Source organism: Abramis brama (assembly GCF_963993115.1).
Source record: "Abramis brama genome assembly, chromosome: 23".
Taxonomy (NCBI): domain Eukaryota; kingdom Metazoa; phylum Chordata; class Actinopteri; order Cypriniformes; family Leuciscidae; genus Abramis; species Abramis brama.
In genome coordinates, this window is record NC_139985.1 from 28,588,586 (window position 1) to 28,604,406 (window position 15,821).

General features: G+C 38.2%; 1 protein-coding gene across 8 annotated transcripts in view; it reads left to right on the forward strand.

Moving 5' to 3' along the window:
- lrp1aa (low density lipoprotein receptor-related protein 1Aa) overlaps positions 1-15,821 on the forward strand; it is a 192,347-nt gene that overhangs the window by 62,651 nt on the left and 113,875 nt on the right. For all 8 annotated transcript variants that reach the window (XM_084101218.1, XM_084101222.1, XM_084101219.1 and 5 more), the window contains exons 6-15: positions 127-387; positions 7,321-7,483; positions 7,633-7,855; positions 11,027-11,216; positions 11,349-11,492; positions 11,954-12,190; positions 12,275-12,455; positions 13,366-13,588; positions 13,733-13,922; positions 14,039-14,164. In XM_084101218.1, the coding sequence (XP_083957344.1) occupies positions 127-387; positions 7,321-7,483; positions 7,633-7,855; positions 11,027-11,216; positions 11,349-11,492; positions 11,954-12,190; positions 12,275-12,455; positions 13,366-13,588; positions 13,733-13,922; positions 14,039-14,164 (1,938 nt within the window). The remainder of the gene's footprint in view (positions 1-126; positions 388-7,320; positions 7,484-7,632; positions 7,856-11,026; positions 11,217-11,348; positions 11,493-11,953; positions 12,191-12,274; positions 12,456-13,365; positions 13,589-13,732; positions 13,923-14,038; positions 14,165-15,821) is intronic.

A 15,821-nucleotide genomic window follows, 5' to 3' on the forward strand; every position in this document is an offset into this window, starting at 1 on the left:
AAATAAGGATTCTCCATATCCGTTCCCCTCACACATGTATCCGAGTCAGCCAGAAGTTGAATTCATTATTATTGGCCGAACTGCTGTTATATTTGAGATTAAACGGATGTCTTCCCGTTGCTGTAGTGCCTGTGGATCGCCTCCCCGTGTTAGTGATCGCGAACTCTCAGAACATCCAGATCACGTCTCTAAGCGGCTCCGGCAGCCCGTCGCTCCACACAAACACAAAACAGACCACGGCCATGGACTTCCTGTACGCGCAGGAAACGGTTTGCTGGATCAATGTGGGCGACTCCTCCACGGGCACACATCTGAAGTGCGCTAAGATAACAGGACTCAAGAGCTTCACAGACGAGAGAGCCATCAACATCTCCCTCAGCTTACACCGTAAGTCATTTCACAATGCAAACCACTTTTCTCACTCAGGGCTGTTTATAATTGAGGAAATCCATGTGAATGAATGAAGATGCTTAAACAATGTTTTTGAGATTAGTAATATTTCAAGAATATTTGCATTTAGCATTCTCCACTTGTGACTCAATCGACCAAAACACATCTTTATACCAGGTGTAAACACGGCCCTGGTGTCAGTCATCATCACCACCACATCTCGTTCCTTCCATCAGGGAACGGAGGGTACAATAGTAACCAAGACGATATTTATATGCATTCATAAGATCTCCTCGATTTACATCAGAAAATCAGAATTTCATCTTGGTTTATGGTCATATAAATTAAATATTATATGATATATAAACAGCATCTCCAAATTGCATATTTTTGCTCAGTTTGGGCCACTGAATAAAACTGAAGTATTTATTTCTCCATATTATCACTATAACAGACTACTGTATATGATCCATTAAAGCCAAATGTGATACTTCACAAAAAATGCACATGCAAACTTACATATATATATATATATATATATTTTCTTTTTTTCTTTTTTTTTGTCTAAGGGTTCAGTAAACTGTTCCATTAAAAAAAAAGATTTTCCTGAAAATGATCTCATGTCCAGCTTTACAGGGTTAACTGTTACCATTTAGTACCATTCATCTTTACTAATCCTACATTTCTGAACAGAGCCATTCATTGGTGATCATCTAAAATATTTAATATTTTCCTTTTGTGCCTTCAGATAGTTTCGGGGTTTTTTTTGCCTGTGCTGTTTGGATTCACTCTACAGTGATCAATACTACTTTCCATGGGCGTTAATAGTACAATAAGTGCATCATTGACATGCATGGTGCAGTGCTGCTTCAGCACATTTAGTGGCTGTCTGAACTGGATTTCATGTGGGTAATGAATACGATGCTGGTTTTTGGAAAAAGATTAAAACGATTTCAGATGGAATGAAACAAAACAAGTTTGGGAAATGACCAGAAACTGGGATTGACAGAGGTTGCAAGGATTTACGAGAGAGAGAGAGAGAGAGAGAGAGAGAGAGAGACTGGAAGAGAGAGAGAGAGAGAGACTGGAAGAGAGAGAGAGAGAGAGAGAGACTGGAAGAGAGAGAGAGAGACTGGAAGAGAGAGAGAGAGAGAGAGAGAGAGAGACTGGAAGAGAGAGAGAGAGAGAGAGAGAGAGAGAAGCTGTTTCTCAAACCACAGTGACATCATTTTAAACACTTTTTTGAAACGTTAAAGAGGTCATGATTTGAGGAATCAAAATTTCCCCAATATTTCGACATATAAGAAGCCATTGTATTACAAAACACACCATAAGTTTACAACTCAAAGCGATCAAAGAACGCATGCCGTTCATGATAAGCCAAAGTGAATTCCACGGCAGCATTTCCTGAATCTTCCTGCAATCCCAGAATGCATTACAACTTGCTCAGTGAAAAAATAAATCCATCGGTATAGAAATATATTTTATTCAACACCCAAAAAATTATTTGACTCTTATTTTTTCTGCTTTCTTGGTCATCTTCTATAGTTGGATCAGTAGTTTAGACAGGAAATGACTGTGTTAACCTGGAGTGCATATTTTGAGTCTTACAACAACGCTGGCACACAGTAACCGTCCAGATGGAGATTTAGGCCAGAAATGTACTCAACGCAAGAATGCAGACATGAACGAGTGTTTGTGTTCACATACTTGTGTAGAGTATGTTTCGGGCCTGTCTTTGGGTTTTAGTGCTAGTTAGTCTGAATGCTGCAGGGATTTGCAGTTTTAACATGTTTCTCAGTCACACACTCACAGGTCAGAGGTCACAGGGTTGACTGCGACACTATGCCCTCACTAGGAAGCGATAAAGAGATCATTGGCTTGCTGTTGCCGGGTAAAGATAAAGCTGTCTGCCGCGTGAGTGAGGAAGAAGAACTAAAGGGAGAATAATAATGAAGCGGTGAAAACGATAATATAGTGATCTTGAAATCTACTTAGAGGTCTCAAGGTAAAAACTTTTCTTTTAGAAAGAAGGAGTAATTTAATAACTTGAAACAGTGTCATGAAAATTATTTGGTATTTTCATTGCAGATTATTGCACCATTTTCCATTTAGTTTTTAAGATATCTGTTCAAATGACATTCCTTTCAGGAGAGCTCATAAAACTCTTCGTTTCTCTCCAAATACTGTCGTGAACCCGGGTTCAGATCTCTTTTAGCTGGCGGTCTCTGGAAGGGTCACACAGGAAATGTGTTCGCCGTGATTCACGACCTCAGCGTGACATGCAGATGAGGCCACCAGATGTTTTCCACTCTTCTTCTCTTCACAGTCTAGGATAGTGGTGTATTCTCTTTTCATTTCAAACGGAAAGATACTATTGTAGAATTCATAGAAATAGACGTTTTAAAGCACGAAGAACGTTTACCTCACTAGTTAGAAATCACAAATGATGGTATTAATATCTGTAATGTTAGATTGCAATATTAATACGACATCTTGTAAATACGTTGAGTTTTAATCACTTGAAAATAGTTTTGGGGTATTAAAACAATGAAAATCATTTTTTGAGACTCCTTTTTTTAAAAGTTAAACTATTTTACCATGGTCTCACTCAAACACACGTTTGCTCATATGTGACCCTGGACCACAAAACCAGTCACATGGGTAAATTTTTTGACATTGAGATTTATACATCATCTGAAAGCTAAATAAATAATCTTTCCATTGATGTATTGTTTGTTATGATATGACAATATTTGGTCGAGATGCAACTATTAAAAATCTGGAATCTGAGGGTGCAAAAAAATCGAAACATTGAGAAAATCTCCTTTAAAGTTGTTCATTTATGTTCATGATTGTGCTGCATTCACTCACAAAAATAAATGTTTTATATATTTACGGTAGTAAATTTACAAAATATCTTCATGGAACATGATCTTTACTTAATAGCCTAATGATTTTTGGCATAAAAGAAAAATCGATAATTTTGACCCATACAATGTATTGTTGGCTATTGCCACAAATATACCCGTGCGACTCGTGACTGGTGACGTGATCCAGGGTCACATATATGTGTCTTGAATCTGCTCAGACAGATTGAGTTCAGCCCGTGAGATACAGTATGCAGACACTCCCCATTGAACAACACTCTTCCACAAGCCTTGATCCATAAGTCCATATGCGTCTGTGTTTATGTGTGTGTTTTATGAGTGGTTTGTGTAGGTTGCTGGGGTTTGCTGCAGCATATTTATATTCTGTTTTGTGGAACATTTTCCAGACGTTGTGGTTGACATGAGGCGACCCAACCCCCCCCATCCGTCTGCGGCTCCGGAGCTTTATCAGGAAAACAGGGAAAACTGACATGTACAGGTGGAGATGTGATGCTTACACCACCTCTGTTTGCCATCTTCACATCATCACTATGTTATCTCTTAAAGAAATGTGCGTGTCTCTTAGTATCTTGGAAAATGTGGACCAAAATGTCATCATGTACATGTTCATCAGAGATCAGGAGTGTTATTGACTAGCAGCAGTCCAGTAAAGTCATCTCTTGCACGGTAATTTGGTGTGTCTCAGCATAAATAGCGGAAAGACTGGATGTGCGATGAAGTAATGTGGGTTAAAGCAGAAGGGAGTGGTTTTCTGACATACGGTCTGCGTGGTACAGAAGTTTCCGGAAAGCCTCTTAAACGATCATGTGCTTGAATCGGCTCACGCTTAACCGCGTCTGCCACACATTTCTGGCTCCGCCAACATTCAGGGCATTGTTTTGGTTTTAATCTCTTTTTTTTTTTAACCCTCACCCTTTTTCTCTGACAATCTGTGCTTTGCTTGACCCTATCTGTGTTTATTGATTGACTTAACTGTTTCATTATTGGTTTTTATCCCTCTTTATTTTAATGTGAACCATTTGAATGGTGTCAGCAAGTCTTGCACCCTTTTTTGGTCCAAATCAATGAGCTCTGAGTGACTCACATTTAGAGTTTCACATCAGACTTCTGTTCATTGTGTTGGTGTGCATTGTGAATCAAGTTCTTCTATTGCAATTGGAAGCAATCCAGCCTGACTTGCAGAGGTGAACTGCTCTTAATGCTTTTATTTATGCTAGGGCTGCATGATATTGAAGAAAAATGCGATAACTCGTTAAATAATGCGATATTCAATATGCGATACGATAATGCTTAAAGTGTGTGAAATAAACTTAAATTATCTTTTAAATATATTTAAAAGTATATAACCTACATGTGTTTCACATTCTTTTTGTGACAAGAAAACATCCCTACAACTTCTGAAAGTGAACAGCAGTGTTTTACTGTAGCATAATGTGTTATTTTGCGTAACAACATTTACAATAAGCCTACATTAGGTTTATGTAACAACAGAAACTGAATAACCATAAAATAAAACACTGCTTAGTCTTCACTGTATTAATTAAATATATACTGATTCTTATTAAAGCTACAAAAGTTATTCAGCCAAGAGCAGTGAGTGATTTTCTCTGTCTTTTGTTCATGACCCAGTTTATTGCAAGCTGTTGCAATATGCATATTGCGATATATACATTTGCGATATTTCGATAATTTCGATATATTGTGCAGCCCTAATTTATGCTAATCATAGAATGATGCATTTTAATTCCTTCTTGTCCTCAGAGAAATTGCCTTTCAGTGAGTAACTAAAGGGGTTTTATTGAAGACAAACCGGACACAATCAAGATCATGTGGGTTAAAATTTGGTTGTACAAGCATAAAAAAGGAAGCTAACAACACTTTACATTGTTTGCTTCTTCTCCTCTTAAATGATTGCCTACCTGCTACAGTGGTGAACAGCCACCAGCTATTTCATATTTATGGGCATTTTGCCTATTTTTGTTAAGATTGTTTGACGAGAGACAGAAACAAGAGGGGACCGAATTGGGACAGGATCATGGTTTACAGTCATTTTACAAGAGATGGGCCGTTATAAGGCACAGCTTTTATAAAACTATGACTACATATATCTTGCAAGGTTTCATAAATAAGAGAAAAAAATTATAATTTATTGATAGCAAATTCATAATTATTCTGCCAAGCAATGTATTATTTACAGTGGGTCAGATGGTGGAATCAAATTAGGACCAAGCAACTTGGTCCATAGTGTTTTTGCCCTATAAAAGCACAAGCCGGCAAACAATAGAATCCAACTGTGTCAAAGACGTCCATGGTATCAATATGGACAGAAATATGACTTACTTCATAGCTGGAAACCTGGCTGGTCAGGACATTGCGTAAAAATGGCAGACCACTTGTCATATTGTCAGATGCCTTTAGTTTTGATCTCCTGAGCTTATTCTTGAAATGTCAAGGCCGTTTGAGAAACAGCTTTAAACAAACTCCACTATTAATAAAATAAGGTTCAAGATATAAATACAGGCCTTTGTTTGTTAGGCTCAATGCATTTTCATATGAAGCTATCTCAGGAAATGAGAGCTAGAGCCATTAGACCATTTGTTTTCATTCAGTGTAGAGGGAAGGTTGTGTCACAAATGGAATTTCTTACCCTCCTTCCACTGAGACCTACAATTTTACCAGGAATTACAATGAGACTGAAGCCAGGTTCCTCAGCCCACTGTTTCTCTGGTTTTTCTCTGTGGCGTTCCTCTATTCTTGCATTGTTCAGACGGCAGCTGCTCTAAGACCCATTCGTCTTCCTCAACCGTCTTTTGTACACTTGCTCTTTTCTCCAATCTTTAGTGTTTTTTGATCTGTGTTTTTAATCACTGGCTTTCAATCCGGGCAGCTGGAAAAGTTTAGGCAGGACTCGGCTCTTAAATAAACAACACCTTTGGGGATACAGCCCTTGATTCCGGTAAACGTCTGGCTCTTGCACAATGGCCAACTTTCCTTTGTAGAAACAAGAGAGGCCAACACTGTCTCTGTCTCCTCCCCTGAGCCTTCTATCTCTCCATCTGTCTGGATTTTCCTGCATCTCCTGGACAATTTTACCCAACAGTCATGGTTTCTATGCGCCACGTTTTCACAGCCACTCAATGTTCAAATGTGCAACATCCCATTAAAAGTATGATTTGGTAAAAATGGATGTCTGGGGTGAAAGGAGGAGAGGTTCAGATACATTGAGACGTTTTGACATTTTAAGGTCAGAATGGGGCGTATTGAAGAGGTGGGGGGGCTGCAAAGGAGCGAGAATCCACAGCTGTTAAAACAACTTTTTTGGAAATTGTGTAACATGCGCACATGCCTTCAGATAGTCCCCTGACTCAGCTGTTTCAAAGAGAAAGAGCGTCATTGTAGAAGTGAAAAAGAGAAACATGGATGTGAGACCACTCTATTAGCACTATTTTAAAATAGAGTCACAGAGTCATTTAACCACAAAACTGCATGGTTGGTAAATGAATAGTCAGCGCCAGTCAGGCACCATTGTGTTCATATGTGTTTATTTGCATATAAATTAATGCATGCTTACCATTCTTTTATGTTTACTTTCTTAATAAATGCCCTTCATCTTATAGTCAAGATTTGGTTGAGGGTTGAGTCAGAGTCAAGAAGGAATTCACATGCTCATGAGGTCATGACAAGACCAAAGACATGAAAATATGGATTTGGACTTCGAGTCTTGAGTCCTAGACTATTTTCATATATCTTGGCTTGGACTCGGTCTCGACTGCAACATAGGGTTTAGCGTATCTTGTGACTGATCATGAGGCAAATTTTTTAAAATGTTCTTGATTGAATGCAATCATGAATGATTTCAGTTTGTTCTACAACTGTTAATGAGTTTACGGCCTTATTTTTGGAATGATTCAGAATAAGTACTCCCAATTTAAATTGAGATTTAAACCTTAACTATATAATAAATTAATAGAATGGGGCATGTGAACAAATAAAACACAAAATTTCTGTTACATTTCTCTTCATTCTCTGTTCTTTACAGATGTAGAGCAGATGGCAATAGACTGGCTGACGGGAAACTTCTATTTCGTTGACGACGTGGATGATCGGATCTTTGTGTGTGATAAAGATGGAACCACATGTGTGACACTGTTGGATCAAGAACTCTACAACCCTAAAGGCATCGCTCTGGATCCAGCCATGGGGTATGAACATCGTCAAGCTCACACTTCCTCCGTGTACACAACTAGCTAGCTGAATATTGAGCAGTTACCTTTAAAAACCAGAGTATTTGCTAAATGGTGTACTCATATATAATGGTTACTTTCTCCTTTCTCAATGTTATCTTCAACAGAAAGGTTTTTTTCACCGACTACGGACAGATCCCAAAGGTGGAACGCTGTGATATGGATGGACAGAACCGAACAAAGTTGGTGGACAGTAAAATTGTCTTCCCACATGGCATCACCCTGGACTTGGTCAACAGGTTGGTCTACTGGGCTGATGCTTATCTGGACTACATCGAGGTAGTGGACTATGAAGGCAAAAACAGACACACCATCATTCAAGGACTGTTGGTAAGGAGCAAATACCAAGATCAAATATTTTACATGTGGTTGCACAAGAATGTGTTGCTCAATAACTAATTTCTCCATTGTTTTGAATCATTTAAATGACAATGAGTTGGTAAATCTAACATTTAGCAATGATGTCCTGGTACTCTGAATCAACTTCCCTCTTTTACTGCCCCTAAAAGCAACATTATTCTGTAGATGATGTAAACATGATTTCCATCTTCTCAAAAACAGTGAGAAGTCCAACATCTTTACAGTGAACTGAAAAAGATCCCACACACCTTCAGAACATGCCATCCATCCAGACACATGGAAATTTGAAAACAACAGATGTTATAATAAAGTGTTGTACTATAGAGAAAAAATGGAAACCCATTCAAACATCTATCCATCCTAATGTCCATCTGTTGCTCCATCCATCCATCCATCCATCGTAACTTCGATTTATTTATCCATCCATTCATCCATCCATCCATCCATCGTAACTTCGATTTGTTTATCCATCCATCCATCCATCCATCCATTGTAATGTTGATGTTTATATATCCATCAGTGATGCGCGGGTCAATGTATAAACAACCCGCACCCGACCGACGTTTTCAACTAACCCGGCCCGCAACTCGGACCGCAAAAAAAGAAAAAGAAAATATTGTACCCGACCCGCTTCCTGACCCGCATTTTTTAAAAGTAGTAAATGCTCATCGTAGCGTCATTGGGAAAAAATATATATATATTCTAATTTTGTCAAGAATTATAAAAAATCGTCAATAAGCTCATAATTTGTACTAAAATAGTCTAAATGTTTAGTTTTAAAAACAATTTTAAAAAGCTGGCTATGTCTATTTTGATGTTTCTGCGCAAGTTCAGCAGACAGTGAGGTTCGGGTTTGTTCCGATCTGAGCTCGTGAGCGGAGAGCGCATTTCTGAATATTCCGCTCCGCTCGTTCATTCCGTAGGGTCGCTCGCTCAACCCAGAATGGCCTGCTGGTTCGAAAATATGTGGAAAAAGGGCTGCCTCCGACAAATTTTTTTTTTCTAGTCGACTAGTAGTTGTTAATTTAAGCCATTCGTGGACAAATCGCCCCTTTATATTAATTTAATCTTAAATAGGCTATAGCCTACAGGATAATAAGCGTTATGACTGCAGTCACCGCACGCATAAAGCTTGCCACAAAGAACCGGTTAAAGTAATGATTATGAATGCGTCTAAATTAGCAAGGAGACATTTAATTGTTTAGTAATAAACTGGTGTTTTCTGTGTCGCTGCAAAGATGAAGTTGACGATGCGGACTCGCCATGAACGCCAGAGAGAAATGCACATTTCATATGGATTACATAATCAGAGAGTAGCCTATTTCTTTTCGTTTTGAATAGTTTCGTTTAAAAGTAGACATTTCAAGCTTTCTGTAATATATAGCCTATATTTCTCAAAACTGTGAGGCACAAGCAATGCAAGTGATCGTGCTGACGCCTTATTACATTGTCTGCTATATATATTTGCTTCTTATTTATTAAATACGGGCAAACTGATTGATAAAACATTGATCAAAATTAAGATACAATTTATACAAAACGAAAATCTTTTAAACAGAGTTTTCTATAAAACAAAACTTAATGAAGTCATCAAAATCATGTTTTACCAAAAACAGCGCCGTTGCTAGGAGGGCGCCAGCGCCTCTGCCTCGCGAGTGGATGATAGCCCTGAAGACGCCTAGCAATGATATACCTTTAGTGGTAGTATACCTTTAGTTAAGTTATACCTTAAGAGTCTTCGTAGCGCGCTAAGAGACAATGTTATCGGAAAATTCAGCCCAGGTATGATGCATATGATGCGTAATGGAGATTCCAAAGCGCTCTTCTTTGGTCAGAACCACGGAGAGCGATCGCGGATAGGTCCGTCCTATGCACCGAAACTTTTAACAATGCAACAAAATATTTAAAGAGCATCAAGCTATTAAAATCTATATTATGTATAGCCTACGCACAGATAATATAACAGTAGGCTATATTAGTCAATATTTATTTATTAGGTTGAGCAGTGATTGGATAAGGTTTTTTTTTTATTTATTTTTTTACATTTTTAATTTAAGGCCCACCCACAATTGGTCTGGCCCATCCAAAACTGGAATCCTGGCGCCGTGCCTGGTTGGTCGTGCCAGTTTTTTGGCTATCAAATGTGTAAATAGCATCGCAAGAAGTACACATGACAAAGCCAGCACTTTGGTCATCATCTTTCATTATTTCGGCAAATGTCTCCCACACTTTGCTCTTTCTATTTGTGTATTTGCGGAGCTTCCACTCCCCAGTCTTCACATTTTCTCTTGCCGCCTCCATCTCTACCTGCAGACTGAGCTCGTGCGTCATCGTACTTCTTGCCAGTTATGAAGTGTAGGCCTATGTATTTCATAGACAATTGTGTCTAGTACTATATAAATTACAAAGGTTTAATTGGCATCTTTATTTCAAACGACCCGACCGACCGCGACCCGAATATCATTAAAAATATTTTTGGATGACTCGTAACCGCGGGTGACCGCAGGCACCTGCTCATTTTGGATCAACCCGCGCATCACTGATATCCATCTATCTATCATTCATTCATTGTAACATCTATCTGTTTATCTATCCATGCACCAATCCATTCATCCACCCTAATGTCCATTGATCCATCTATCCATCCATACATCCATCCATCATAACGTCCATCTGTTTATCCATCCATCCATCCATCCATCCATCCATCCATCCATCCATCCATTCTAATGTGATCATCCATCCATCCATCCATCGTAACGTCCATCTGTTTATCCATCCATCCATCCACTTTACATTTCAGTAGCTTTATTGAACCCAACATTCACCATTTAATCCATTGCATTGTGAGAGTCTAATAGTGGCTAGCATTATTTACTGTAATAAATGCTTTAGTAGACGGGAAAGACAGTGTTGTTTCATTAGTACTACTGAGTCATTTTATTAAATCTGATTCTGTAAATATATTAGCCTGATTTCCTCCTCTCTGCTTGAGTTATGGATAACATTTCGCTGCTCAGCCCAAGGCTAATCTGTGTGTTTATGTGTGTATCTTGCTCACTCAGGCTAACAGAGCAAGCACAACTTTCCAAATAATAGAATTAATTGAACAATAATTGAATATATATATTTTTTTCTCAGATTGAGCATCTTTATGGGCTCACAGTCTTTGAGAACTATCTATATGCCACAAACTCAGACAATGCCAACATGCAGCCTAAGACCAGTGTGATCCGCGTCAATCGATTCAACAGTTCAGATTATCAAGTGGTCACCCGTGTGGACAAGGGAGGAGCTCTACATGTTTACCACCAGAGACGCCAGCCCTCGGGTATTAAACGCTTTCTCATCTATTGCTCAGCTGTATAGATTGAGTCTGTATCATATATAATGGTTTAAAATGCAACCACTACACCACAGTCAAGCTCCAGCTCACTCGAACTCTCTTGTTATTCTTCCTCAGTGCGGAGTCATGCCTGCGAGCCCGATAAGTTTGGGAAAGCTGGAGGTTGTTCAGACATCTGTTTGTTGGGCAACAGCCACAAGAGTCGGACGTGTCGCTGTCGGTCTGGCTTTAGCCTGGGCAACGATGGCAAATCATGCAAAAGTGAGTGATCAGATTCTACTTCATCTATCAATTCACCATCAGATTTACAATAGTTTTGCCTACTTATGTGAAATAAATATTTCAAATATATGAAAACGTTTGATTGGCTCAGCTTCATTGAGCATTTGTTATTTCAAACTCTCGCACTGTTCTTTCACATAGTTCCTTAGTGATGTCTATGCATATCATCTAGACTGGAGGTTTGCCCCACACTTTAGCTGAATCACTCAAAAAGATGAAGGTCTTTACTATTTATCCCCCAATATTGATTCCAAGCTGTTTGCTTTGAATATGCAATGAACTATTGGTAGAATTGATTTGTGAACTGTGAGTGACCTCTGAACTCATGACCTTGAAAAAGACAAGAAGTGGAGATTGGAATTGATTGTAAGAAACAGGTTTTAATACCGTCACCACAGACTCACTTTTCACTATATTCGGTCCCTGTGTCTAATCCCCAGAGCCTGAGCATGAGTTATTCCTGGTGTACGGGAAGGGTCGTCCGGGCGTTATCCGCGGTATGGACATAAACCCTAAAGTTCAGGATGAATACATGATCCCCATCGAGAACCTGATGAACCCTCGAGCTCTGGACTTCCATGCGCAGAGCAACTTCATTTACTTCGCTGATGCCACCAGCTACCTGATTGGCCGACAGAAGATCGATGGCACAGAAAGAGACATCATCCTTAAAGAAGGTGCTAAAAATGTTAATGAATTAATTTATTCATCTTATTGCTGGTGTGTATTCTTCATTTGGTTATGTGTGTATGGGTTTCCAGGTATTCACACTGTTGAAGGAATCGCTGTGGACTGGATGGCCAATAATCTCTACTGGACAGATGATGGTCCCAAGAAGACCATCAGTGTTGCTCGGCTCGAGAAAGCTTCTCAGACCAGGAAGACTCTCATTGAGGGCAAGATGACCCATCCTCGAGCGATTGTGGTGGACCCTCGGCACGGGTGAGCTCTAGATTCAATTGTATAGCAGTTGTTGGGTTATTTGTGGGCTAATACATGAATGTCATATCAAAAACATAATTGATTTAATTGAGAAAAGTCTCTTCTGCTCACCTAGGCTTGCATATATTTGATATAAAAGTATTACAATTTAAAATAACTGTTTTCTATATTAATATATGTGATGCAAAGCTGAATTTTCAGCATCATTACTCCAGTCTTCAGTCACATGATCCATCAGAAATCATTCTCACATGCTGAGTTTGTGCTTGATTTTTAGCAATTATTATTGGTGCTCAATTATTAATAACAATTATTATACGTTTTGCTGCTTAATATTTTTTATGTAACACACGCTAAATTTTTTCTGCATTCTTTGGTGAATAGAAAGTTCTAAAGGACAGTATTTATTTGATTTTTTTTTTTTTTTTAGAAAGTTTTTATAACATTATAAATGTCTTTAATGTCGTTTTGATCAAATGAATGTGTCCTTGCAGAATAAAAGTATGAATTACTTCTTTAAAAAAAATTGCTTTGATCACAGGAATAAATTACATATTAAAATATTTTCACACTGAAATCAGTTATTTTAAATTGTAATACTATTACACAGTATTGTTGTTTTTACTGTATTTTTGATCAAATAAATTCAGCGTTGGTGAGCAGAAGAGACTTTCTCGAAACATTCTCGAAACATTCTCAAAACTCATAAACATTAAAAAAAAAACGTATTTATCCCAAACTTTTGACTGGTAATCTACAACCTCAAGAGCCATATTGCTTTAAAAAAACCAGCAGCAACAGCAATTATGTCAAAATACACTAATGCTCAATAGATAAATCAATTTATAAAGGAGTATCTAATTTTTCAGTCAGAACAATGCATTTTGAAAAGGTTTTTTACCTCTTTCAGCTGGATGTACTGGACTGACTGGGAGGAGGACCCAAAGGAGAGCAAGCGGGGGAAGATTGAGAGGGCCTGGATGGACGGAACCAACCGGAACGTTCTTCTGACCTCGAAGACGGTTCTGTGGCCCAACGGCCTGAGTCTGGATATCCCTCAGGGGATCCTGTACTGGGTGGATGCTTATTACGACCGAATCGAGATGGTTTATCTCAACAACTCTGCACGCAAGGTGCTGTCACACCGCTGATCTAATAGATGATGTTCACATATACACACATGTGTTTGCATTTAAGAATGAAAAACAAGATGACACTAAAACAGCCGATTTACTTGGCAGTTGTCGATGATGTAACATCGTATTGTTTCTGCTTAGACGGTTTATGAAGGACAGGAACTGAACCACGCCTTCGGCCTGTGCCACTACAAAAACTTCCTGTTCTGGAACGAGTACCGCAGCGGCAGCATCTATAAACTGGACCAAAACACCAAAACGGTCACTTTGCTACGCAACGAACGGCCACCCATCTTTGAGATCCGCATGTACGATGCCCAACAGCAGCTGGGTAATAGAGTGTTCTTTGTCCTGGTTTTTGTGTAAAAATAAATAAATACAGTTTCCATTATGGTTTGGCTGTGGAATGTCTTCATCAGATGTTATTCTTGCGTGTGTTCATCACAGGAAGTAATGCGTGTAGAGCGAATAACGGTGGCTGCAGTAGTCTGTGTTTGGCCACGCCCACTGGCAGGTCATGTGCCTGTGCTGAGGACCAATTACTGGACCCCGCTGACAACATCAGCTGTAAAGGTAACACAAGCGAACACTACATGCATATTTACAAACTAAATAATAATGTGTTAATACAAGCGAATTGTCACATCCGGTCATTAAATAATCTTTGCAAATACATATTTAAAACATATGACAACTTGGTGAAATAAATATTCATTTTTCATTTATGAAAAATACCACTGCTTTTAAAGTTTTCAAGTTACTCAACAGCCATTACAGAAGTGTGATGATATTAAAATTTAATTTTGAAGGACAGAATTCACCAAATTCTTTTTATAATTTAAGTTTTGATCTACAGTACCCAAGAATCTCGCCACAAGAAGGTTATTGGTACTTTTTGCCTACTCTTTTATGAGCACTGTGAATTCATACATACAGCTCTTTTCACATGCTGTTTTTTGCCTACTATATTTTTACTTAAAATAAAAAAAACTACTTATTTGCTATAAGACCTTATGTAGCCCCGCCCCTTTTCAGCACTGCGCTCATTGTCTTTTGTCTTCTGGTCTGTATTTTCACAGCGATCTTGAGTATTTATGAATGAACGGCTCGTTTTAAAATCTTCCTGGTCTGCAGACATTTGTTAAGACATCTGCTTTAAACATTACAGTCCTCATGATAACTTTTGTTAACTTTACATTAAGTAAATCCACTTCACCAGCTAATTACTCCTGGACAGCAATGCCATAGAGATATACAACGCGACTGCAAAAACAGAAGTTAAAGACTATGGCGTTATTTTCCTGTCAAATGTCGAGAGATACAGATACACTCAGATACACGCTGCTCTTGTAAGAATTTTCTCTGGGCTCGCTCAGAGAATATGCCTGCACTTAAAACGTGTTCAGTGCAATCGCGAATCTCTCCTCTTCGCTTAAAGTAAGCGTGTATGTGCTTAGACTGTGTCCCGTGCGTTCGCGCATGCATGAGTACTCGTACAATTTACATACAACGGAATAAAGAAAGCAAAGCAGCATATATATATACATATAGCCTGTACATATGCTCATAAAAAATACAATAAAAAAACAGAACAGAAAGCTGTAATGAAATAAATTAAAAAGTTGAAACAAGTTTATTATCTTAAGAGCTTTAAGATTCTTAGATAACGAAATGCTTTGGATGTATTGTTGGACCTCTCTTCTAAAAACAATGAATAAGGGATTCTGCTGAGTGAATTTACTACGGTGAATGTAACATTTTGCAAGGAACAATAATAGATTAATAATAAAATACTCATTAAATTTAGCTTTTTGTATATTAAAGAAACCAAACAGTACATCCTTAAAAAGCAAAGAGAAATCCGGAAGCAGAAAATTCAACCCAAAATAACTGTGTGAGGACAATCCCAGAAGATATGAAGAGCAGTTTCATCAGGGGCACCACAAAAAGAACAACTTGTGTTTATGATTTAAACCTTTTCAAAAGCTACATTTAATGAGTATTTTTATTATTAATCTATTATTGTTCCTTGCAAAATTTCACATTCACCGTAGTAAATTCACTCAGCAGAATCCCTTATTCATTGTTTTTAGAAGAGAGGTCCAACAATACATCCAAAGCATTTCGTCATCTAGAATCTTAAAGCTCTTAAGACAATAAACTTGTTTCAACTTTTTAATTTATTTCATTAAAGCTTTCTGTTCTGTTTTTTATTTTATTTTTTATGAGC